This window comes from Hyla sarda, chromosome 8 (assembly GCF_029499605.1).
Source record: "Hyla sarda isolate aHylSar1 chromosome 8, aHylSar1.hap1, whole genome shotgun sequence".
NCBI lineage: Eukaryota > Metazoa > Chordata > Amphibia > Anura > Hylidae > Hyla > Hyla sarda.
Genome location: NC_079196.1, coordinates 50,339,676 through 50,366,045, shown reverse-complemented (window position 1 = coordinate 50,366,045; position 26,370 = coordinate 50,339,676). Strand labels below are relative to the sequence as shown.

The 26,370-nt window shown below is 42.0% G+C and overlaps 1 protein-coding gene across 1 annotated transcript in view; it reads left to right on the top strand.

The window, feature by feature from the left end:
- ABCB11 (ATP binding cassette subfamily B member 11) overlaps positions 1–26,370 on the top strand; it is a 95,885-nt gene that overhangs the window by 10,081 nt on the left and 59,434 nt on the right. Inside the window, exons 6-15 of the mRNA XM_056534394.1 lie at positions 488–659; positions 8,929–9,053; positions 9,148–9,322; positions 9,693–9,806; positions 12,818–12,928; positions 14,494–14,619; positions 17,461–17,664; positions 17,913–18,083; positions 23,570–23,750; positions 24,409–24,484. Of these exons, the coding sequence (XP_056390369.1) occupies positions 488–659; positions 8,929–9,053; positions 9,148–9,322; positions 9,693–9,806; positions 12,818–12,928; positions 14,494–14,619; positions 17,461–17,664; positions 17,913–18,083; positions 23,570–23,750; positions 24,409–24,484 (1,455 nt within the window). The remainder of the gene's footprint in view (positions 1–487; positions 660–8,928; positions 9,054–9,147; positions 9,323–9,692; positions 9,807–12,817; positions 12,929–14,493; positions 14,620–17,460; positions 17,665–17,912; positions 18,084–23,569; positions 23,751–24,408; positions 24,485–26,370) is intronic.

Here is a 26,370-nt window from a genome sequence, read left to right as displayed (position 1 = left end):
TTCTTTTTGGAACACTGATGACATCACGAGCACAGTGCTCTCTGCTGACATCTCTGTCCATTTTAGCAACCGTGCATAGCAGATGTATGCTAATGGCAGCATGGTGGCTCAGTGGTTAGCACTGCTGCCTTGCAGCTCTGGCACCTTGGGTTCAAATCCCACTCAGGACAACAATAAATAAAGAGTTATTATTATTATAATGATGTCAGCAAAGAGCACTGTGCTCGTGATGTCATCAGAGAGAATTCCAAAAAGAAAAGGATTTCCTCTGTAGTATTCAGCAGCTAATAAGTACAGGAAGGATTAAGATTTTTTAATAGAAGTGATTTACAAATCTGTTTAACTTTCTGGCTCCAGTTGATTTAAAAGAAAAAAAGGTTTTCACCGGAGTACCCCTTTAACAAACACCTAAACGCTTTCCTTTTTGTATTGGTCATGGATGTATTATCATAGTAACTATTGGTAAAATTGTCTATTTTATTTACAGCGACATTAACAAAATTAACAATGCCATCGCTGATCAGGTCGCAATCTTCATTGAACGCATTTCCACATTCGTATTTGGGTTCCTTATTGGATTTATTGGAAACTGGAAACTAACGCTGGTTATTGTAGCTGTGAGTCCTCTGATTGGTTTAGGGGCAGGTTTAATGGCGCTGGTAAGTCTTTACTGTACAAGTGACTTTACAGAATATAGATGTAGAGTGGTGTCAGACAGCTAATCTCTGCTTCTATGGAAAGGACAGGATCATTATGGCAGTACCTGGTGGAGTTGGAAGGAGATGGCTGAAAGTCGCCTCATGTCTGTTTCTAGCTTATATTGGGGGGTTTCATGAAAAGTGGTTCAGGTGAACTTCTTTTTACTCCATTACTCAATGTGGTGGAAACTGTGGGGGGTATGTATGAAGGATTTTACCCTGTTTTTTTGACTGTGATTTGTCTCAAATTTCCTTTTATGTCACTTTTTGCGACAAACAAATGCGCCAAATGGTTTAGAACAAAATCACTGATTTCACTTTGTTAGTTGTGATTTCAGTTACAATCATTCTTTGGTCTGGAATTCATTAATTGCGACTTTTCGATTTGGCGCAAGTTTAGGCGCAAATACCTTCATTTAGGCGCAAATCTACACCATGAATAAAGTGACAGAGAAAATAGCTACAACAATAGAATGTCCCAAAGTCAGATTGACTGCCTGGAATTCTGGGGTCTGCGCCTTTTGTAGGGCTACATTTGTGCCAAAATTACAAACTTGCGTACGACAATTGATAATTTTGGTGCAAATATGCTCCATTTGACGCAAAAAAACATCCATAAAATCACACATTGCTACACCATTATTGATACATGTCCCCCTGTGTACCTGCACCAAATGTATTACATGGCACAGGGCATCTGATAAATCTAGCGCTGATCACATTTCTTACTTCCGGACTCCACTTTGTACGATGCTTCTTCTGGGACATTGTAACCCGTGCGACAAATGAGCGACTTCTTAATAATGTCCAGTCAGTTAAAGGGGTACTCCGCTGCTCAGCGTTTGGAACAAACTGTTCCAAACACTGGAGTCGGCACCGGGAGCTCGTTACATCATAGCCCCGCCCCCTCATGAAGTCACGCCCCACCCCTTCAATGCAAGTCTATGAGAGGGGGCGGGGCTATGATGTCACAAGATCCTGGCGCCGGCTCCAGAATTCAGAACAGTTTGTTCCAAACGCTGAGCAGCGGAGTACCCCTTTAATGTCCAGTCAGTTTGTGTCCAGTCAGTTTGTAAGCCAAGTCAGGGCTGGTGTGGATTTGCGCCTCAGTTAGCGCAGTTGCGTCAAACGAACTGAAAAGTCGCACATGATAAATTCCTGACCACTGCATAATATCAACTAAAATCACGACTTGGTATGTTCTTTTTTAAAGAAGTCTTCTAAAGCAAAAGTCGCAATGAAAAGAGACAAACTGTGCAACAAATTTACCCCACAAAACCAGGGTAAAACGAATGATAACTTCCCCAATAACGTTTTGCAGAACAACAGATCATAAACTTTCTGTATTGCTGAAGTCAGCCCCGAAGGACCCGTCAGCTCTCCTGACCTGTCTGTTTTACTAAACACTTATATTTTTGGTAAAATAACTTTTCTAGGACCATCTTTTCTTATAGAAAGAAGTTTAAACTCATGTGAAAATTGTCCAAAATGTCTTTATCGCATACAAAGTTTAAAATCTGACTGATGGGTTTCAGACAATGTGTTCTTAGTCATAGTCTGAATACAGTGGTCCCTCAACATACGATGGTAATCCGTTCCAAATGAACCATCGTTTGTTGAAACCATCGTATGTTGAGGGATCCGTGCAATGTAAAGTATAGGAAGCTGTACTCACGTGTCCCCGACGCTCCGGACCCGTCACTGGATGTCGCCCTCCATCGCCGTCGCCGCGTCTCCGTGGTGTCCCCGACGCTCCGGACGTCTCTGCTTCCCCGGGATCCTCGCTCTCCGCTCTCCGTCATCACGTCACTACGCACGCCGCTCCTATTGGATGACGGGACGTCGTGCGCGCGACGTGATGACAACAATGGAGAGCGCCGACGATGGAGGTGATTGTAAAGAGGACACTCTGGAGCCCCGAGGACAGGTAGGAGACCATCACCAGAGCACACGGGGCACCGTAAACGGCTATCCGGCGGCAGCTAAATCAGTTCTGCGCTGCCGTATAGCCGTTTATGCAATGGCCACGACATACAAAAGCATCGTATGTTGATGCTGTCTTTAACATGCGATGGCCTCTGAGAGGCCATCGCATGTTGAAATTATTGTATGTCGGGGCCATCGTAGGTCCAGGGGTCACTGTACATACTGAAAAATACCCCATTATATATCCAATCGCAGAACAAGTTTTTCCTATACACATGTAATCTAATCTATTTTTCTTATAGCTCTGTGTCCTGTTGTTCCTCTGTAATTCTCTTAATAATGTATGAAAATATTAACAAATGGATGCTACTATTGCTGAGTGTCCCTATACAGTCTGACTCCAGCTAAACTTATTTGTGTATGAGCATACCTATTTGAGAACAGTAACACCCACTTGTATATGTTTTAATACATGTGTAGTAGTAAATAAAATTCTAAGGAACTCCAGAATTGTAATATTATGGAGACTGCAATTAACTACTAAGACAGACGAGTTATGAAGGCAGACAGGTCCTTTATAACCAGTTTAGTCATAAGTAACTATTCCTATGTGTCTGTTATGTATTGCGTAAGTTATTTTATGCTTTGTAGTTTATACGTTGCAGAGCATATAACAGGGTTTGAGAATGGTCACTTACAATACATGAAGTATACTTCATACTGTAGGTGAAATGTGTATACATGATGTTAAGAAAAGTGTGGTGCATAGACATCAAAGATACATTACCATATAGAATCAAAAATATAGTAACAAACCAAATGTATAGCATAGATATGGTAAAAGAACCAAGCTCAGGGCACAGATACAGTAAAATAAACTGAGCTAAACTTTTGACATGTCTGCGTGACAACTGTTACAATGTTACAAATGTTACAACAGTAACATTCTATATTTTAAAAAATTACAATAAAAATAGAACTTTAAACAATCTATCTTCTATTGCAGGGTTTTCCAAACAGTGTCTCGCCAGCTATTGCCAAAGGCTGTCCGGGCATGCAGGGAGTTGTAGTTTTGCAACAGCTGGAGACACACTGTTTGAAAACGTAAAAAAAGCAAAAAAAACAAAACAAAACCCTGTTCTATTGACATCACCCCTAGAACCTTCCCACCTTCGTACAATAATTTGATGCCATAATCTATGTGCATGCAGTGTGATAGCACATTGTGCGTGTCTGGAGAGTTACAAAAGTCATCACAAAAACCCTTGTTTTCCCATCCACTAATAATTAGAACAGAACTTTATTTGAAGCCTATTAAGATTAAAAACCTCAACCCACTGGTCTCATCGGTATATAAACAACTGCTGCAATTGTACAAAGTGCCCCTATGTGCCTCAATGTAAACATGCCTACAACAAATTAACCCCGAGGGGTTAAGAAAAAAGACCTTAAACTTAACTTTTATTAAACAAATAATTATTTGGTTAAATAAAAGTTACGTTTTATTATTAGTGTGACACATGCAATATAGAGGTCTTTTTTCTTAACCCCTCGGGGTTAATTTGTTGTAGGCTTGATTATCTCTGCATGTGCCATTTGGGCCCCAATTAAATAGTTGTGGTGAATGTAAACATAAACTGTGTTCGATAGTGTGACTGCAGCATCATAGGACCATGTGGGTGATATCTAAAATCTAATACATTGCCACCAAACGTGTTTGCCACACATCAGTGGCTATTTACCCATTTGCCCTTGATAAAGCTACTGATATGTGGCAAAACGTCCGGGGCTAGGGTTGGCGGATGTTTTGGATAATGTATTAGATTTTAGATATCACCCACATGGTCCTATTGTATGTCCAGTGATAGTTGTGGACTGCAGCCACACTATCTAACACAGTTCTTGTTTACATTGAGGCACATAGTGGCACTTTGTACAATTGCAGCAGTTGTTTATATGCCAATGAGACCAGTGGGTTGAGATTTTTAACCCATTTCTTAATAGGCTTCAAATTAAAGTTATGTTCTAATTATTAGTAGATGGATGGGAAAACAAGGGTTTTTGTGATTACTTTTTTGATCAAATGTGTATATGATTGAGTTAATCTTCCATCCATAGGTCCATTTTGTGTTATATGTCTGGAGAGTTACAGCACATTCTGACTGCATCTGTACATGACCTTTACAAACGGATAGATGAGAGGAAACTGTGTTGCCTCTTTAAATTCAGAAAAATGAAATGTAGTTATATTAAATGGTACGAGAAGGATGGTTTGATTCTTTAAGGGACTATAATGGAACGGTAATGGGAACTAGGAAGTCTCTTCAATCATCCCCACAAATGGCTTAAAACTTCTTCTAAGAAATATAGAGTGTAATTTACCACCTAGTGATGCTATTTTTACCATAAAGTACAGATAGTACCTTGTGTTGTTTGATGTTATACACTAAAGCACTTGATGGGTAGTAAGTGGTATCATCATGGCCTTAAACTATAAGCTGAGCTGCATTCAGAAAATGACATGTATCCAGGTAGCTGTCTGGCCAGTGTCCTGGCATCTGATGTTATAAGGATTATACTTCGTCTTTCATTGAGTGGTCAATGAAGACAATATGACACAATCAAAACTGGCCTTTCTAGAGGCATTGAAGAGATGTGTACCCACTATGTTTAGATACTGTGTAGGGACATCTTTTTACCTGAGCCTTACCAGTCATACCATAGTGATACATAGACCTCACCATCCATTTAAATAGAGAATCCTCTGGAGTACCAACCACAGAGTCTCCATTACTTCTTCCCCACACCCTTACATCTTAAGCTACCACAATTAAAGTGTACCTGTCATTTGAGAAACACTTTTTATATAATGTAGATAATAACATTATATGTAAATTTGTAATATAAATTGTTTAAAAAATGTGCATATTTTTGGGAGAAAAAATCCTGGCTTATCCATATGCAGAGCCCTGAAGACAAGCGGGACTCTGTACACTGAGGACAAACAGGGCTCTGTACACTGAGAACAAGCAGGGCTCTGTACACTGAGGACAAGCAGGGCTCTGTACACTGAGAACAAGCAGGGCTCTGTACACTGAGGACAAGCAGGGCTCTGTACACTGAGGACAAGCAGGGCTCTGTACACTGAGGACAAGTGAGGCTCTGTACAATGAGGACAAGCAGGGGTCTGTACACTGAGGACAAGCAGGGCTCTGTACAATGAGGACAAGCAGGGCTCTGTGCACTGAGGACAAGCAGGGCTATGTACACTGAGAACAAGCAGGGCTCTGTACAATGAGGACAAGCAGGGCTCTGTACACTGAGGACAAGCAGGGCTCTGTACACTGAGGACAAGCAGGGCTCTGTACACCGAGGACAAGCAGGGCTCTGTACACTGAGGACAAGCAGGGCTCTGTACACTGAGGACTAGTGTTGCTCGCGAATATTTGCAATTCGAATATTATTCGCGAATATCGCATATTCGCGAATTTCGCGAATATAGCGCTATATATTCGTAATTACGAATATTCGTTTTTTTGTTTTGTTTTTTTTTCTTCACAGTACACATCACAGTGATCACCCCTCTCTGCTTCCAGCTTGTGTGGTGTAAAGAAGGCTGTAATACTACTGTGTGAGACTGGCGTGCGAACATTCGCATATGCGAAAATTAGCATATGCTAATGTTCGCATATGCAAATTTTCGTGCATGCTAATTTTGTGTATGCTAATTTTCACATGTTAATTTTCGCGCATACTAATTTTCATATATGTTAATTTTCGCATACGCGCATTTTCGCATATGCGAAAATAAAACGAGAATATAACGAATATGCGAATATTCGCGAATATATGACGAATATTCGTCCATATATTCGCGAATATTCGCGAATTCGAATATGGCCTATGCCGCTCAACACTACTGAGGACAAGTGAGGCTCTGTACAATGAGGACAAGCAGGGCTCTGTACAATGAGGACAAGCAGGGCTCTCTACACTGAGGACAAGCAGGGCTCTGTACACTGAGAACAAGCAGGGCTCTGTACACTAAGGACAAGCAGGGCTCTGTACACTGAGGACAAGCAGGGCTCTGTACACCGAGGACAAGCAGGGCTCTGTACACTGAGGACAAGCAGGGCTCTGTACACTGAGGACAAGTGGGGCTCTGTACACTGAGGACAAGCAGGGCTCTGTACACTGAGGACAAGTGGGGCTCTGTACACTGAGGACAAGCGGGGCTCTGTACACTGAGGACAAGCGGGGCTCTGTACACTGAGGACAAGCGAGGCTCTGTACACTGAGGACAAGCGGGGCTCTGTGCACTGAGGACAAGCAGGGCTCTGTACACTGAGGACAAGCAGGGCTCTGTACACTGAGGACAAGCAGGGCTCTGTACACTGAGGACAAGCAGGGCTCTGTACACTGAGGACAAGCAGGGCTCTGTGCACTGAGGACAAGTAGGGCTCTGTGCACTGAGGACAAGCAGGGCTCTGTGCACTGAGGACAAGCAGGGCTCTGTACAGTGAGGACAAGCAGGGCTCTGTGCACTGAGGACAAACAGGGCTCTGTGCACTGAGGACAAGCAGGGCTCTGTGCACTGATGACAAGCAGGGCTCTGTACACTGAGGACAAGCAGGGCTCTGTACACTGAGGACAAGCAGGGCTCTGTACACTGAGGACAAGCAGGGCTCTGTACACTGAGGATAAGCAGGGCTCTGTACACTGAGGGCAGGCAGGGCTCTGTACTCTGAGGACAAGCAGAGTTCTGTACACTGAGGCCCTGTTACACACCCCAGCACACACAGCAGAATGATAGACTAGCCAGGAGCCTACACAGCTCTCCCTGCTTGTCCTCAGTGCTCAATACTGTTTATTTGTCCATATTTCCTGTATTTTGTCTCCGTACAGAGACACACAGGCAATTGCTGCAAAGACTAGACAACTTTTTCACCCATAAAATATAGACATTTTGTAACCAATGTATGTTACAAATATACATATAATGTTATTATCTACATTATATAAAAAAGTTTTTACAAACGACATGTACACTTTAAGTCCTTTTGCATCTCTCTGATCCTGGGACAATTTGCCTTATATGATGATACAGTCTGTGATAGTCCTCTTATTCTAGCACAGAAGCCTTGTGCCCTAGAACAAAAGGACCATCCTTTTGAACCCAAGACACTTAGGAGGCATGTCCTACCTCATCAAGACTTGGGGTGTTTCCCATCTGTAAGACCCATCTTCTAGTTTTACCTGAGCCTTACCAGCCATAGTTCAAAAGTAGAAAGTTTTGACTAGAAGCAAAAAACATTCTAATCTATTAAGTAATCAAATTCTGATATTTATACAATAATGTCACAGCAACCCAGATTGTTTACAATCACTTAAAGAGGTACTCCGCCCCTAGAAATCTTATACCCTATCCAAAGGCTGCAGACCCCTGCGATCTCTCTTGCAGAACCCCTGTTGTTCAGCTGCACAGAGCAAGGATCACTCTGTGGCTGATGACGGGCGATTCAGGGGATGGAGTATTGTGACATCATAGCTCTTCCCCCTCATGACATCACCCCCCACCCCCTCAATGCAAGCCTATGGGAGGGGGCGTAGTTGCTGTTATAGACTTGCATTGAGGGGGCGTGACATCACAATACTCCGTCCCCTGTATGGCCCGTCATGCAGCTGAACAACGGTGGTCCCCAGCGGCGGGACCCCCACGATCAGACATCTTATCCCCAATACTTTGGATAGGGGATAAGTTGTCTATGAGCGGAGTATCCCTTTAACACTTGACAGATGACTTCTATTATTGTCAGCCAAAACCTGATGGGCTAAGGATGGCCCAAAGATCCAGCAAAAGACAACCACCACACTAGACTAGTGTTATGGTATGTTCACATACAGGATAGTGGGTCCACTACTTTAGAAATAAGGAGGGAAAGTCAACATAAAAGGGGTGCAGCCATGGCAGCCAGTCCAAATTACCGGCAAAATTGTAAATATCTACGCCAGCTTGAAGCTGATGTGAATTTCACTATCTGTTGCATGCATAATCTGCTGCAGTAAATCCGTTTTGCTTCCCGACTTTAAATCAGGCAGCAGGGTTTTCACTCATAAGATTGGTGTGTGAGTCATTTTTCCCATGTGTCTTAATACAAACAAGCTAAATTTTAATATTTTAAGTTATAAAGCTTTCTGCCAGAACCAACCAAATGTTAGTCAAGTAGATATCCCAGAATTGGTGTTCTCTTGACATACAAATTGAGTATACGTCTTCATAATCCTATTTACACTTATTTTTTAGGCTGTTGCAAGACTGACTGGCAGAGAGCTGAAAGCATACGCCAAAGCAGGGTCCGTGGCCGATGAAGTGCTCTCGTCCATCAGAACTGTGGCTGCCTTTGGTGGAGAGAAAAAAGAAGCTGACCGGTAGACTGCTACTTTAATCTTCAACATGCACTGATATAAATGAAGTGTCGGCAATGAATTAACCCTTCTATTTACCATCTGTTTATTTTCACAGATATGACAACAATTTAGTGGCTGCCCAGGCCTGGGGTATTAGGAAAGGCATGATCATTGGCTTCTTTCAGGGATACATGTGGTGTATTATATTCCTATGCTACTCTTTGGCATTTTGGTATGGATCCAAGCTGGTAATTGAAACAGAGGAACTCTCACCGGGAAGTCTTCTTCAGGTAACTGCTTTGCCAGATCCAGAATAATGGGCAGGCAGAAATAGAATGGTAAGACCATAGAGGGTAGAATCATGGCAAATGGACAAGAACACCATGACAATTATATATAAGCATCTTTATCATACAAATTTACATTCAACCATTGTTGTCATGATGTAGGCAACTGATATGGTGATAATAAAGGGTTAAGATGGCATAAAAATTATATACCAGGGTTGTGCATAGAAGAGAGGAGACTGGATCAGAATGGACATCTATCATGGTGTCTCTAAGGACAAAGAGCCTAGTCCTTCTTTCCTTTCTCCAGGCCCTTTTTAAAGAACTGTCAGTGTATCTTAAACTAGGTAAATCCGTTCATTTTTTCCTCTAGGTATTCTTTGGTGTTCTGGTTGCTGCCATGAATCTTGGACAGGCCTCTCCATGCTTGGAAGCATTTGCTTCTGGGAGAGCAGCTGCAACGATTATTTATGAGACCATAGAAAAGGTATGTCTAAAAGTAGCAGAGTATTTTATTAATGTACAACATAGATGCTCAGACTTAAAGGGGTACTCAGCATTTGGAAAAAACTTTTCCGAACGCTGTAGCCAGCCCTGGAAGCCCCCCCCCCCATGACACCATGCCCCGCCCCCTCAATGCAAGTCTATGGGAGGGGGCGTGATGCTAAAAAAAATGCAAAATTTTCAAATTTTTCATCAAATTTTGAATGTTTAACCAAGAAATGATGCAAGTATCGACTAAATTTTACCACTAACATAAAGTATGAAAAGTAAAAACATCTAAGAGTTTTTAATGCTTAAAGTGACAGTGGTCAGATGTGCAAAAATTGGCCGGGTCCTTAAGGTGAAAATGGGCTAGGTCCTTAAGGGGTTAAACTGCTCCATGTCTTAGTCTTATGCCCCCAAAAGTAGATTTTGTGTGTTTTGAGACCTGATTTCTGCTTGTGACTTGACTCTGTCTTTGCTTGCTGACCTTGTGCTTCACCACTCACTAGGTTTGACCCTTGCTTGCCCTGACTCTTCCTCTGGATCTGAATTTTGTACTACGCTGCCCTTTTTGTTTCTGACTTTCTGGTTTGTCTCTGGTTAAACCCTTTTTCTAATGATTTTGTACGTTATCTGCCTCTAAGTTGTTGACCTGGCCTGTCTGACTTACCTGAAGCCCTGTGCCCTTTACCAAGTGTAGGGACTGTTGCCCAGCTTGGGGCCGCTGTTTAAGTCAGATAATCCAAGTAGGTGGGGAAAGTTGCTGCGGCAAGTACTAAACTGCATTGATCTATACAAGAGATGAGTGAACTTTTAACTCTTCCGGTGCCCAGGCTGCAAAAACTTTAAAAAAAAAACACACTTTAAATCACCTTCCTACGCTCCCCCGTTGCGCCGATTTTGGCATCCTGTTCCTCCAAAGCTGCTCGTCTCCCTGCTTCTTAGGCTCAGAACATCACACTGCGGGCATAGGAGGGCAACAACCCAGCAGCAGGACTGCTACCTCCACCTTTGCGCAAGGAGGAGCAGGAGGAGCACTTCCAGAGCCCTGCAAAATGACCTCCAGCAGACCACAAATGTGCATGTGTCCACTCAAACGGTCAGAAACAGAAGCCATGAGGGTGGTATGAGGGCCCGACGTCCACAGGTGGGGGTTGTGCGTACAGCTCAACACCGTGCAGGATGATTGGCATTTGCCAGAGAACACCAAGATTGGCAAATTTGCCACTGGCGTCCTGTGCTCTTCACAGATGAAAGCAGGTTCACACTGAGCCCATGTGACAAACAAGAAAGAGTCTGGAGATGCCGTGGATAACGTTCTGCTGCCTGAAACATCCTCCAGCATGACCGGTTTGGCAGTGGGTCAATAATGATGTGGGGTGGCATTTCTTTGGGGGGGCAGCACAGCACAGCCCTCCATGTGCTTGCCAGAGGTAGCCTGACTGCCATTAGGTACCGAGATGAGATCCTCAGACTCCTTGTGAGACCATATGCTGGTGCGGTTGGCCCTGGGTTCCTCCTAATGCAAGACAATACTAGACCTCATGTGGCTGGAGTGTGTCAGCAGTTTCTGCAAGAGGAAGGCATTGATGCTATGGACTGGCCCGCCCATTCCCCAGACCTCAATCCGATTGAGCACATCTGGGACATCATGTCTCTCTCCATCCCCCAACGCCACGTTGCACCATAGACTGTCCAGTAGTTGGTGGATGCTTTAGTCCAGGTCTGGGAGGACATTCCTCAGGAGACCATCCTCCACCTCATCAGGAGCATGCCCAGGTGTTGTAGGGAGGTCATACGGGCACGTGGAGGCCACACACACTACTGAGCCTCATTTTGACTTGTTTTAAGGACATTACATAAAGTTGGATCAGCCTGTTGTGTGGTTTTCCACTATGATTTTGAGTGTGACTCCATATCCAGACCTCCATGGGTTGATAAATTTGATTTCCATTGATAATTGTTGTGTGATTTTGTTGTCAGCATATTCAACTATGTAAAGACGAAAGTATTTCATACGATTAGTTCATTCATTCAGATCTAGGATGTGTTATCTTAGTGTTCCCTTTATTTTTTTGAGCAGTGTAGATGTGTGGTCCTACTCATATCTGTGTTGGTCACTAGTGTTGAGCGGCATAGGCCATATTCGAATTCGCGATATTTTGCGAATATATGGATGAATATTCGTCATATATTCGCTAAATTAGCATATTCGTAATATTCGCCTTTTATTTGCGCATATGCGAAAATTCGCGTATGCGAAAATTAGCATATGCGGAAATTTACATAAACCATAATTAGCATAAGTGAAAATTCGCACATGCGAAAAGTAGCATATGCATATTTTTGCATATGCGAAAATTCGCACGCCAGTCTCGCACAGTAGTATTAGAGCCTTCTTTACACCACACAAGCTGGAACCAGAGAGGGATGATCACTGTGGAAAAAAAAAAATTACAAAAAAAACAAAAACAAACAATATTGGTAATTACGAATATATAGTGCTATATTCGCGAATATTCGCGAATTCGCGAATATGCGATATTCGCGAATAAAATTCGCATTGCGAATATTCGCGAGCAACACTATTGGTCACTGCTGAGTGTCCCTCACAGACATGACATTTGCAAAGTTGCTTAACTTTTTTTTCTTAGAAATATTAGAACAATAACAAATCATTGAGAAAGTGTAAACATCCTTCAGTTCTGCCTTTTAATATTTAAAATGTTTTTAATAAAATAAACAGCAGGCAACTTAATATGTTTTTGTATGAATTTGATATTTCCTATTTCCTCCTGAATTATTAAAATCATTCAGCCTTTTTCTGCATCACGATTAAAACATCAATAATGTATAAATGACTTTATGAATTATACGTCCATCAGAATGTATTCGCAGAACCCTTTATATTTGTGCGTTTGGCATTTTGTGCAATCACGTATTGACAGCAGTAACTGTAAGTGATAACAACAGTGAGTGTTAATAAAAACTGTCAATTTTCTATCCTTAAAGACTCCAGTAATTGACTGTATGTCCAGTGAAGGACACACATTAGATCAAGTGAAGGGCGTTATTGAGTTCCATGATGTGGATTTCAATTATCCGTCGAGGCCAGAAGTGAAGGTATGAATTGTCAGATATTACTATGTTTAGTTTTAACATAACAATATGCAGTTAAATAGTAATAAAATCACCCGTCTGATAAGTTACTGTGCTTAATGTGTGTCAGAGGATGTCAGTTCTGGGTCAGCTGACTTCCTGTGAACTAAAGGATGATATCTAATGTAAGTAAAGATATGGCACTCTCTTTGTAAGTTAGTGGTGCTCGAATAGAGTCCCAATCCTTCATCAAATGTAAATAAATTTGGCACTCTTATTCAGAATTTGTGATTTTATTCCGCAGTATGGCAATCTAACAGAATATATATAGATGTTTCGATCCAAACAATGGATCTTCATCAGATATCTTTAGATTGCTGCGGAGGCAGGTGCAATGTGGCCTATAGCCCGGAGAAATAGGAAGTCAGTGTTGCGATCAGGTGATCACCTGATCGCAACACCGGCTTCCTATTTCTCCTGGCTATAGGCAATATTGCACCTGCCTCCTCAGCAATCTATAGATATCTGATGAAGATCCAGTGTTTGGATGGAAATGTCAATATATATTCTGTTAGATCGCCATATTGCGGAATAAAATCACAAATTCTGAATAATAAGAGTGCCGAATTGATTTCTACACTAAAGGATGATATCATCACCTACCGGATCCCCTCCTAGCAGCTCACAGTCTCCTCCCCACTCAGACCTGTATACTGCTGCTATGTCTATTGGATCAAGATATATTGCTTTTATTCACCTCTCCTGAGGCTAAGGCTGGTTTTCGTTTTTTGCTGTGGGTTGCCCAAAATTGCAACAAAAAAGGTGATATATTGCCATCATTTTGCAAATCACAGTAAATGTGTCATTTAAAAAAATCACAGCAGAAATTAAAAGCTCAAAATTCAAAATGCAGCACAAACATAGAAAATGCAGTGAAAATCATTGTGAAAAAAAAATACATCCTAATGCCTTAAAATTTCATAGAATACTAATATGGGGCATGGAACATCTTAGCTATGAGGAGCGATTAAAGGAGTTACAATTGTTTAGTCTTGAGAAGAGACGTTTAAGGGGGGATATGATAAACGTATATAAGTATATTAATGGCCCATACAAAAAATATGGAGAAAAACTGTTCCAGGTTAAACCCCCCCAAAGGACGAGGGGGCACTCCCTCCGTCTGGAGAAGAAAAGGTTTAGTCTAAAGGGGCGACACAACTTCTTTACCGTGAGGACTGTGAATTTATGGAACGGTCTACCTCAGGAACTGGTCACAGCAGGAACAATTAACAGCTTTAAAACAGGGTTAGATACATTCCTGGAACAAAATAACATTAATGCTTATGCAGAATTATAAAACTACATCCCTTTCCCTTATCCCCTTACACCCTTCACTTCAATTCCCTGGTTGGACTTGATGGACATATGTCTTTTTTCAACCATACTAACTATGTAACTATGTTGTGATTATAGTTTAAATCACTTTCAGGTACACAGATTTTATTAAAAATGCCAATGTTTATTTCTTTTTTGGTTGATTGATATTACAGTGATTGCAGTAACAAGATGATGTCCTTTCATCTTCACAGATCCTTAAAAATCTCAATATCTGTATTAAGCCTGGGGAGACCACAGCTTTTGTTGGGCCTAGTGGCTCTGGAAAAAGTACCGCAGTACAACTCATCCAAAGATTTTATGACCCTTCAGAAGGAAAGGTAAGTGTATACAAAATAATGTTTAATATTCACATAGATCTATCCATTTAGAGTCTGGCCCCAGGCTGGGTCTACCGGAATAATTTACTGTAAGCTACCAAGTAGATCATAATCCATTCCACTGACATCTATTGGCAGCTGTCTTCTGTTCGACTATGTCATCCACATAATAAGTAAAACAAAGAAAAACAGGCGCTCCCTTGTGGAGAATCAACGGGATCACAGGTGTGGGGGAGGGGAGGGCAAAGGTAAAGGCTCACCCTGCCTGGTTGTGTGCACTCCCACACAACCAGGATATGCGTTTGATAAGATGATCCCGGTCTGCAGCCTTCCTAAAAACAGTAAGGAGATGTATGGCAAACTTCGAGAAGGATAGGAATTCCGGCGCTGACCAAGGAGGAGACAATGGAGTCAGGTGTGTAACGAACAAATTTAATCCAATGCGACGCGTTTCACCACGCTTGCGCAGTGAAACGCATCGCATTGGATTAAATCTGTTCGTTACACACCTGGCTCCATTGTCTCCTCCTTGGTCAGCGCCGGAATTCCTATCCTTCTCGAAGTTTGCCATACATCCACATAATAGGAACCACACCTCTGCATTGCTGAATTATATGTTAAAGGGTACCTCTCATCAAATAAACTTTTGATATATTTTAGATTAATGAATGTTGAATAACTTTCCAATAGCATGTTAATGAAAAATATGCTTCTTTCTATTGTATTTTTCCTGATCATTCCTGTCAGCAAGCATTTCTGACTCATGCTGGAGTGCTAAACACTCAGAGCTGCCAGCCTGCTTTGTTCACAGCCAAAAAGGCTGTGAACAAAGCAGGCTGGCAGCTCTGAGTGTTCTCCTTTGTGAACAAAGCAGACTGGCAGCTCGTAGTGTTTAGGACTCCAGCATGAGTCTGAAATGCTTGCTGCCAGGACTGGTAGGGAGACCCCTAGTGGTCATTTCTTCAAAGTGGAAAATTAAATAGAAAGAAGCATATTTTTTAATAACATGCAATTGTCAAGTTATTCTGCATACATTAATCTATAATATATCAAAAGTTTTTTTGATGAGAGGTACCCTTTAAATGTAATAAAAACTGTTAAATAAGCACTCATTTGTTTGGACATATACAGTTGAATTTTTAGCAATACCCCTGCAGAATAATTTGCTTGATCCAAGGTCATCTGTATTCATGCATTTTGAGACATTTACATTTTGCAGCAGAATCATGTCATACCCACTCTTCCCACTGACTTCCTGTGAATTACAAAATAACATCATCACTTATCAAATCACTCCTGGCAGCTGTTAGACCCCTTCTACTAAAGCTTTGACCTTCTTGTTTCATTGTCCCTCCATCTGTAGAGAAAATATAATTTTTGTCTTATCTAAAAGACCAGGCATGCAGTGATGTAGTAGACAGGTCCCTACAATAATTAGATGCAGAGTTATAAAACTTACCTGTCTCATAATACCTTTCTCTGCTGTATGCAGACACTCCAGTATATTCCTATAAGATGCAATTTCCTCCCCCTCTTGCTTAGAAGAGCTGACAGAATGAACCCCTTCACAAGAAGACAGGCTGCAGCTGCATCACATTGGCATGCACTGAGACTCTGCAGGGTGATTTGGGGACAGAAGTTCTATGTCAATGGAGATGAAAAGTAACAAACAGGGCCAACATGCATATTCTGGTAGTATAGTACATGTATCCAAATAGAATGCTGTAATTGGTACTTTTTACCTTCCTATACCACTTGAAGAAGAGAAGGGAAACCTAATTCTCTATTTCTCCTGTTTGTTTGCGGATTGTCCATAGTGCCACTTAATGGGCACCATAGCAGCTATGTGGACCCTATATGCATACCCAAGAAAAACTGAATTCACAAAACTACTTGTGATAAAATTATCAAATATTAATTGGTATTTATAGTTTATATGGTATATACTGCATTAAAGGGGTTATCCAGGAAAAAAAGTTTTTTTTATATATATCAACTGGCTCCAGAAAGTTAAACAGATTTGTAAATTACTTCTATTAAAAAATCTTAATCCTTTCAGTACTTATGAGCTGCTGAAGTTGAGTTGTTCTTTTCTGTCTAAGTGCTCTCTGATGACACGTGTCTTGGGAACCGCCAAAGGAGAGATAAGTAGTAGCCTAAGAGTACTGCAGGAATAAATAGGTTATCTAGTAAATTTTGGCTTATATGCAGGGGTCAAGTCCTGGGGAAAAAAAGTGTGGGAACTCACCCAAGATTTCCACTTAAAGGGGTACTAGACATCTTATACCCTATACAAAGGATAGGAGATAAGATGTCTGATGCCGGGGGGGGGGGGGGGGTTCCCGCTGCCGGGGACCCCCACGTTCTCCCTGCTGCACCCAGCGTTCGTTTAGAGTGTTGGTTCCAGCACCAGAGGCTCGTGACAACCACGACCCCTCAATGCAAGTCTATGGGAGGGGGCGTGATGGCAGTCACCAATAGACTTGCATTGAGGGGGCATTACTGCGACATCACGAGCCTCTGCCCCACATCACCAGTCATCCAGCACGGAGCGAAGCTCACTCCATGCATCGGATGTCTGGGGTGCTGCAGCGGAGATTGCGGGGGTCCCCAGCAGCAGGACCCCCAGGATCAGACATCTTATCCCCTATACTTTGGATAGGGGATAAGATGTCTAGGGGCGGAGTACCCCTTTAAGGGCTGGTCCTGAAGGACTCCTGCTAATGGGAACTGCGTTCCTGCTGTGGAAAAAGTGCAGGAACTCCGTTCCCATGAGTTCCTGCAGGACTTGAGCCCTGCTCATATGGAAATATTCCGAACAATTGTCATCTTTACTTGCAGGTCACCTTAGATGGACATGACATCCGCACACTTAACGTTCCGTGGCTGCGCTCCCTGATTGGAATAGTGGAACAGGAACCAGTGCTATTCGCTACAACCATTGCCGAAAATATTAAGTACGGAAGAGAGGGGGTCACCATGGATGATATTATCCAAGCGGCAAAGGAAGCTAATGCCTACAACTTCATCATGGATTTACCAGAGGTAAAATGAGGCAAAGAGGCTTTTCAGTAAATGCCACAACAATATTACGGGAGAATGTAAATACGTAACCTAATCCAATTGTAAAAGAGGATAAACTCCTTGGTTATTTTAAGGAGCGAATCAATGATCAAACGGCACAGCTGAAAAGAACAAAGGGCTTAAACGTTATGTAAAATGGTTTATGTAAACATTATCATTTATATTCAGTATTTTTTACGGGGTATTTTTTTTTTTTTTTTTATTTCTAGAAATTTGACACGTTGGTTGGAGAAGGTGGAGGACAGATGAGTGGAGGCCAGAAGCAGAGAATTGCCATTGCCCGGGCCCTTGTCAGAAACCCCAGAATCCTCCTCCTTGATATGGCCACATCTGCTCTGGATAATGAGAGTGAAGCGGTGGTACAGCAAGCACTGAATAAGGTTAGAATGTCTAGAGCAGTGGTCTCCAACCTGCGGACCTCCAGATGTTGCAAAACTACAACTCCCAGCATGCCCGGACAGCCAACGGCTGTCCGGGCATGCTGGGAGTTGTAGTTTTGCAACATCTGGAGGTCCGCAGGTTGAAGACCACTGGTTTAGAGCAACACACTTCATGTGATATGGATGTGTCATGAAGAGCTGGGCTTCTGGCTGGACCAGGGCTAATACTAGACTGGTTACAATCTGGGGTTTACATTCCCTATCCTATCGAGCAGTGGTCTCCAACCTGCGGGCCTCCAGATGTTGCAAAACTACAACTCCCAGCATGCCCGGACAGCCATTGGCTGTCCGGGCATGCTGGGAGTTGTAGTTTTGCAACATCTGGAGGTCTGCAGGTTGGAGACCACTGCTATAGAGGAATTGAGGTTTAGTACAACAGTCGTTAGCATTCATTGGCTAAGGGGTTAGACATGTAAAAAAAAGAGTACCACAGCTCTTACATAGTGCAACAGACTTGGTTAAAGGGGTATTCCAGGCCGAAACTTTTTTTTTTTTTTTTTTTTTTTATATATTATATATCAACTGGCTCCGGAAAATTTAACAGATTTGTAAATTACTTCCATTAAAAAAATCTTAATCCTTCCAATAGTTATTAGCTTCTGAAGTTGAGTTGTTGTTTTCTGTCTAACTGCTCTCTGATGACTCCCGTCCCGGGAGCTGTGCAGTTCCTATGGGGATATTCTCCCATCATGCACAGCTCCCGGGACGTGACATCATCATTGAGCAGTTAGACAGAAAACTTCAGAAGCTAATAACTATTGGAAGGATTAAGATTTTTTAATAGAAGTAATTTACAAATCTGTTTAACTTTCCGGACCCAGTTGATATATATATAAAAAAAGGTTTTGCCTGGAATACCCCTTTAAAAGGGGTTATCCAGGAAAAAAACTTTTTTTTTTTTTTTTTTATATACAGTATCAACTGGCTCCAGAAAGTTAAACAGATTTGTAAATTACTTCTATTAAAAAAAAAAATCTTAATCTTTTCAGTACTTATGAGCTGCTGAAGTTGAGTTGGTCTTTTCTGTCTAAATGCTCTCTGATGACACTTGTCTCGGGAACTGTCCAGAGTAGAAGCAAATCCCCACAGCAAACCTATTCTACTCTGTGCAGTTCCCGAGACAAGCAGAGATGTCAGCAGAGAGCACTGTTGCCAGAAAGAAAAAAACAACTCAACTTCAGCAGCTGATAATTATTGGAAGGATTAAGATTTTTTAATAGAAGTAATATACAAATCTGTTTAACTTTCTGGAGCCAGTTGATATAAAAAAATTTTAAAAAAATGTGTTTCTGCAGGACTTGAGCCCATCCAGAAACCATTGGTTCAGTGTAACAGCTGGTACTTCTGCTCTAGGCCACCACATGGAGACATGTTACAAGGCATCATGGGGGTGGTCGTCGAACCCCAAGTGATCACAAGAGATGTGTCTACCCTTACGTTTCTGTGAATTTTGTGAAGGGTTACAATTTCTAACAATACACTATTGTAACATGCCAGGGAATCCCTCAAGAGCCTAAAATACCCATCATGAACACTGGGAGCCAATGCACAGATGCAAAATCATGTTTTTATTTGTTAAAGCTGGTCATTGCACACCATTTACCTCAGGATGTATAGAGCCAATAAGAAAGGAAGTGTGATAGCCTGGGGGAGTAGGGTATGGGGAGTGTAGCTGTGTGGTTATTAAAGGGTGCTTGTTAACCCTTGCTATTCGTGACGCCAGGGTGGGGGCTCCTCAGTAATGCTTGTCCTACCTCCACCCTTCCCAAGAGCGATGGGGAGGTAGATAATAATAGAATGTCCACAACCGGAAGTTTTCTGAAACAGGTATAACTTTTACTGAAGATTTTCTGTAAGCTTCAATAACGGAACAGTCTCTATGCATACAAGTGCTTTCTTTGGAGATTGACAAAGGTTGGGACTTCAGCAATTTAGATTTTTTAAGTATTATGCGCTATTCCACTGGATCTAGGGGATTAGTTGCGGTCCAGCAGTCACGCTAGCTTTAGCGGGGGTAGTTTAGAACTCACGGTTTTAGTTCTGCTGAGGCTGATAGGTTTTTCAGACCTAGCGTGTCTTTGAAAGTTGCGCAGATCCGTCCTGCTAGTCCGGCATTTACGAGAGCAGCAACCCAGGAGAGCGATAATTGGCTACAGCTCCCTAATATGGGCAGGGGCTGGACTAGTGCTAATTGGTCCAATACGGATGTCAATCACCATTACAAAGGATTGTGGGTAACACGTGACCCAAGGACCTCCTAAGGTCCTCCAACATTAACATGGTCACATGAACGAAGGTCCTGTGACGCTAAATAAGGTAAGTACTATACATTATCCTAGATACATACTATTATGAAATATATACACATATTAACATTAGACAATTAGACTGAAGAAGAGGCGACTAGGGGCTGTCCCACCTGAGGGACCCTACCTGAATGTAGTTATTCTGGCTTTGGGGACCTCTACACTAAGAAAACCCATTACTTTGCCCTTTTATTTGCTATATTAGAGACAGGGGTGGATTTTAAAATCATATCAAAATTTAGGATGGACCCTACACCCACCCACAAATGTACTTCTTTGTTTTTTGCTAAGCAGTATTGTTTCAGAGTTATCTTCAGTCACTGTGGATATTATAACATTATGGTAATGGATGCATTGGAAACAATGGCAGTGGCTCTGAAATATGGCTTTTATGATGTTATCTTGTTGATCAGAGATAGAACTGATAGTGCGAATCAATAGAAACTCTTATCTTATCTTTTCTATCCTTTATCTCTGTCACCGCACATAATAACTTGATAGCATTGTAAGAGCACAATATTGCCGAGCCTACAATTGTCAGAAAGATTCATTCAAGATTGTGAACCGAAATCTTGTAAGGCAATACATTTGTACGGTATGGTCTCCTTTTCTGCGTCATCTTTAGGAAACTGGCTATATACTAATCTTTAACTGACCATAAACTTAAAGGGGTACTCCCACCCTAGACATCTTATCCCCTATCCAAAGGATAGGGGATAAGATGTCTGATCTCGGGGGTCCCGCCGCTGGGGACCCCCGCAGTATTGCATGTGGCCCCCGTGTGACGTCACGCCCATCCCATCAATGCAAGTCTATGGGAGGGAGCGTGACGGCCGTCACGCCCCCTCCCATAGACTTGCATTGATGGGACGGGCGTGACTTCTAATGGGGGCGGAGTCCTGACGTCACAGACTTCCGTTTCTGTAGTCGTGACTCTGACCCTTCGTGACGTCATGCCCGTCCCATCAATGCAAGTCTATGGAAGGGGGCGTGACGGCCGTCGCGCCCCCTCCCATAGACTTGCATTGATGGGACGGGCGTGACGTCACACGGGGGCAGAGTCCTGACGTCACAGACTTCCGTTCTTGTAGTCGCGACTCTGACCCTGTGTGACGTCACACCCGTCCCATCAATGCAAGTCTATGGGAGGGGGCGTGACGGCCTAGACTTGCATTGATGGGATGGGCGTGACGTCACACGGGGGCGGAGTCCTGACGTCATGGACTTCCGTTCCCGTAGTTGCGACTCAGACCCTCCAGCGCTTCCGGACAAAAAACAGGTGGGTGCCGCATGCAATACTGCGGGGGTCCCCAGCGGTGGGACCCCCAAGATCAGACATCTTATCCCCTATCCTATGGATAGGGGATAAGATTTCTAGGGTGGGAGTACCCCTTTAAAGGGGTGTCCCACCTAGTGTTTTCGGCTCCCTGGGTTACTCCTTCCCACTCCAATTCCTGGTTACGGGAGACGTACAACAGATTCACCCTTCTATACCATGGGGGCGGTTTGAGAGATGCTGATGTTCTCTACTTCTTGATAACCTATCAGGTAACAGTAAAAGGGACAATAGAGGTAGAGAAGTGGTCTCATACTGTGGCCCTCCATTTGAAGTCCCTGAGCCTAGATGCAAAATCTGTAACCGGGCCTCCACTTACAAAAAGAAAATAAGACAGTGGCCCTGATTTACTAAAGTCCAACCGACTATTTTTCTTGGTTATTGCTCCTAAATTTTAGTTGCAACGTCTGTGCGACTATTCATGCGACCAAATTTTCTGTTGCACAACCGACACTTTAGAAACCACTCGAAGTGGGGGTTTTTCTCTCTGAAATGGGCGTGTTTTATGCAAAAATGGGCGTTTTACCGACAAAAAAAGAGTACTTCCAAAATCACTCGAGAAAAAGTGTGAGTTTGCCTCACACAATAACCGACAGCCAAGAGGCTGAGTGAAATTCCAAAAATGGAGCGATTTCTAACAAGGGACTGTTTGCCATTGTGTTTTTTGTGAAAGTAACTTGTTTTATAACCGGAAAACATTTTGTACAGTTCAACACTTTTATGAATAAAATATTGAATGCTTTTGTGATAGTTAAAGGGGTACACCGGTGAAAACCTTTTTTCTTTTAAATCAACTGGTGGCAGAAAGTTAAACATATTTGTAAATTACTTCTATTAAAAAATCTTAATCCTTCCTGTACTTATTAGCTGCTGAATACTACAGAGGAAATTCTTTTCTTTTTGGAATGCTCTCTGATGACATCACGAGCACAGTTGTCTCTGCTGACATTATTATAATAATGCTTTATTTATTGTTGTCCTTAGTGGGATTTGAACCCAAGTCCCCAGCACTGCAAGGCAGCAGTGCTAACCACTGAGCCACCATGCTGCCCTTAGCATACATTTGCTATGCATGGTTTCTAAAATGGACAGATATGTCAGCAGAGAGCACTGCTCGTTATGTCATCAGTGTTCCAAAAAGAAAGGAATTTCCTCTGTAGCATTCAGCAGCTAATAAGTACTGGAAGGATTAAGATTTTTTAATAGAAGTAATTTACAAATATGTTTAACTTTCTGTCACCAGTTGATTTAAAAGAAAAAAGGTTTTCACCGGAGTACCCCTTTAATGTTTATATTTTATTCTTTTTAATATATTTGCAATATTAGGTTTAAATCAATTTAACACCCAAGCTGATAAACAAGGAGAATTGTTGTAATGTTTGAAGAATTATAAGACATGAATACTTTTGATTCATGGAAACATTTTTAAATGAACAAGTCTAAACCATTTTGACTCACACAACAAATTTCTTTTGCTCGGAGTTTGTGCGACACAATTGACTAGTGCGACACAAAAAAACGTGCGACAAAAAAATAACCGACATGTGCGACAGAATAGTAAATAAGCCTGAAAAAAAAGACGAGTGATATTGAAAACACTCCAGAATAAACACTCCACTCTTAGTAAATCAGGGCCAATACTTTGCTTGAGTTGTCATTCTAGACGTATTGGAGCAAAATTAAGAAAAAAAATGGTTGGAAAAATTGGATTTAGCTCATAAATTGGTGTCATATCCCTCTTGCTGCTGTATGCACATACTTACATATGTCTCTTACTCTTATAGGTACGTAGCGGAAGGACCACCATTTCCATAGCTCACCGTCTCTCCACGGTCCGGAATGCAGATATAATTGTGGGATTTGATGGTGGAAGAGCAGTGGAGATGGGGACTCATGAAGAACTGCTGAAGATTAAAGGAGTTTACTTTACTTTAGTCACTCTGCAGAATCAGAATACCTCAGCAGGTAATGTGATATCTGTAGGGCAGCCATTGTTTCCTATAAGAAGTAAAGTGTGTTGCCAAGAATTACATGGACAGTTCCTTTATTTCAGCCCAAGAATTAGAAACTTAAAGGGGTATTCCAGGCAAAAACTTTTTTTTTTATATATCAACTGGCTCCGGAAAGTTAAACAGATTTGTAAATCACTTCTATTGAAAAAAAATCTTAATCCTTCCAATAGTTATTAGCTTCTGAAGTTTTCTGTCTGACTGCTCAATGATGATGTCACGTCCCGGGAGCTGTGCATAATGGGAGAATATCCCTTTCATGATGGGAGAATATCCCTTTCATGATGGGAGAATATCCCCATAGGAGCTGGACAGCTCCCGGGACGTGAGTCATCAGAAAGCAGTTAGACAGAAAACAGCAACTCAACTTCAGAAGCTAATAACTATTGGAAGGATTAAGATTTTTTTTATAGAAGTAATTTACAAATCTGTTTAACTTTCCCGAGCCAGTTGATATATATATATATATATATATATATATATATATAAAAAAAGTTTTTGCCTGGAATACCCCTTTAATTCTGCTATATACTGATGCTACCTTGATTCTCCATTGTGAATGTTTATTTTGTCTTTTATGCAAATTTTTTATATTTGTTTAAAATTTATCACAGAAAAAGTTGCAGATGAAATCCCTGTAGTGGAGAAGACGAGGACGTTCAGCAGAGGAAGCTACCAGAAAAGTTTCAGGTTTGTTACTTTACTACTTAACCAATTTTCCAGTATCATGTAGATAAACATCTTCCCACTGGACCAAAATCATCATGGCAAAGATTATGGTATGATTGCAGTATACATGCCACCTAGCTTTTCTAGTCTCCTGAACAGTTCCAATATGGATATTATGGGCTGAGAGAATAGTGAGGGGGAGAGAACACAACCCTCCCCCTTATGCGAGGGTTGGGTTTGTTTCTCTAAAGTCTAAGGCTATGGTATTTCTGGTACCCTTCTAGATCAGGATACTCTTGGGCTGCAGGGACTGCCGGGGACCGTCCGGCAAGCAGGTGCAAAGAACAATTAGTGTGGAGGACACGATATGAGGTCTGGATATTAAGGATGGGACATAAGGACTGGATATGAGGTCAGGATATGAGGTCAGATATAAAATTGGGCTATAAGGAATTGATATGAGGACAGAATATAAAGATGGCATAAAAGGGCAGAATATGAGGTCAGGATACGAGGTCGGGATGTGAAGTCACAATGAGGATTGAATAGAAGGACGGGATATGAGATCAGGATATGAGGTCATGATATAAGGTCAGAATATGAATTTGGAATATGAGGATGGGATATGAGGTTTGAATATTGAGGATGGATATGAGAACTGGAGCGGTATTGTTTCTTTTCCTTTTCTACAAGGTTTAGGTAGGAAGACTGGGCAATGCCAGGTACACAAGAAGTATAAAGCGGCGTTCCCCAACCTTAACTCTTCAGCTGGAGCAAAACAAAAAAATCCCATCATTCCCTAATGTGGTGAGCTGGGGTGTTGCTATAGTGTTGCAGGGTCTGGTGGTATGAACCCTGGGGGTAAAGATGTTGTTAACCCCTGATGCCAGGGTGTGGTTATTCCGGTATGGTAACCGCTGTCAACCAACCAAAAACGGTTTTCAATAAAGGAATGTCCACAGCAGGAATTAGAACTGGAACTTTTACTTAAGAAAGGGTCTTTACAGTTATACAGTTCCTCTAGAGGCAATCGGGACACAGAATACCTAGCAGGCTTGCTGGGACTTGTAGTATTGAGAATATCTATGCAGGCCACTGTGCTACTAATATTATTCTTGAGTTGAGTAGTAGTCACTAGAATTGTAGATAGAGCTTGATAAGGGACTGGCGCAAGGCTAAAGGGACTGGCGCAAGGCTAATGTGGTACCAATCTTCAAGAAGGGCTCTAGGTCTTCGCCAGGCAATTATAGACCGGTAAGTCTAACGTGCATTGTGGGTAAATTGTTTGAAGGACTTATAAGGGATTACATACAGGAATACATAGGGGATAATAGTATTATAAGTGATAGCCAGCATGGGTTTACTAAGGATAGAAGTTGTCAAACCAATCTAATTTGCTTTTATGAAGAGGTGAGTAGAAGCCTTGACAGAGGAATGGCTGTGGATATAGTGTTTCTGGATTTTGCCAAAGCATTTGATACTGTCCCTCACAGACATCTGACAGGTAAGTTAAGGTCCTTGGGCTTGGAAACTTTAGTTTGTAACTGGATTGAACACTGGCTCATGGATCGTACCCAGAGAGTGGTGGTCAATGATTCGTACTCTGATTGGTCCCCGGTTATTAGTGGTGTACCCCAAGGTTCAGTACTGGGACCGCTGTTGTTTAATTTATTTATCAATGATATAGAGGATGGTATTAACAGCTCTGTTTCTATCTTTGCAGATGACACCAAGCTTTGTAGCACGGTACAGTCTATAGAGGATGTGCATAAGTTACAAGATGACTTGGATAGACTAAGTGTCTGGGCATCCACTTGGCAAATGAGGTTCAATGTGGATAAATGTAAAGTTATGCATCTGGGTACTAATAACCTGCATGCGTCGTATGTCTTAGGGGGGATTAAACT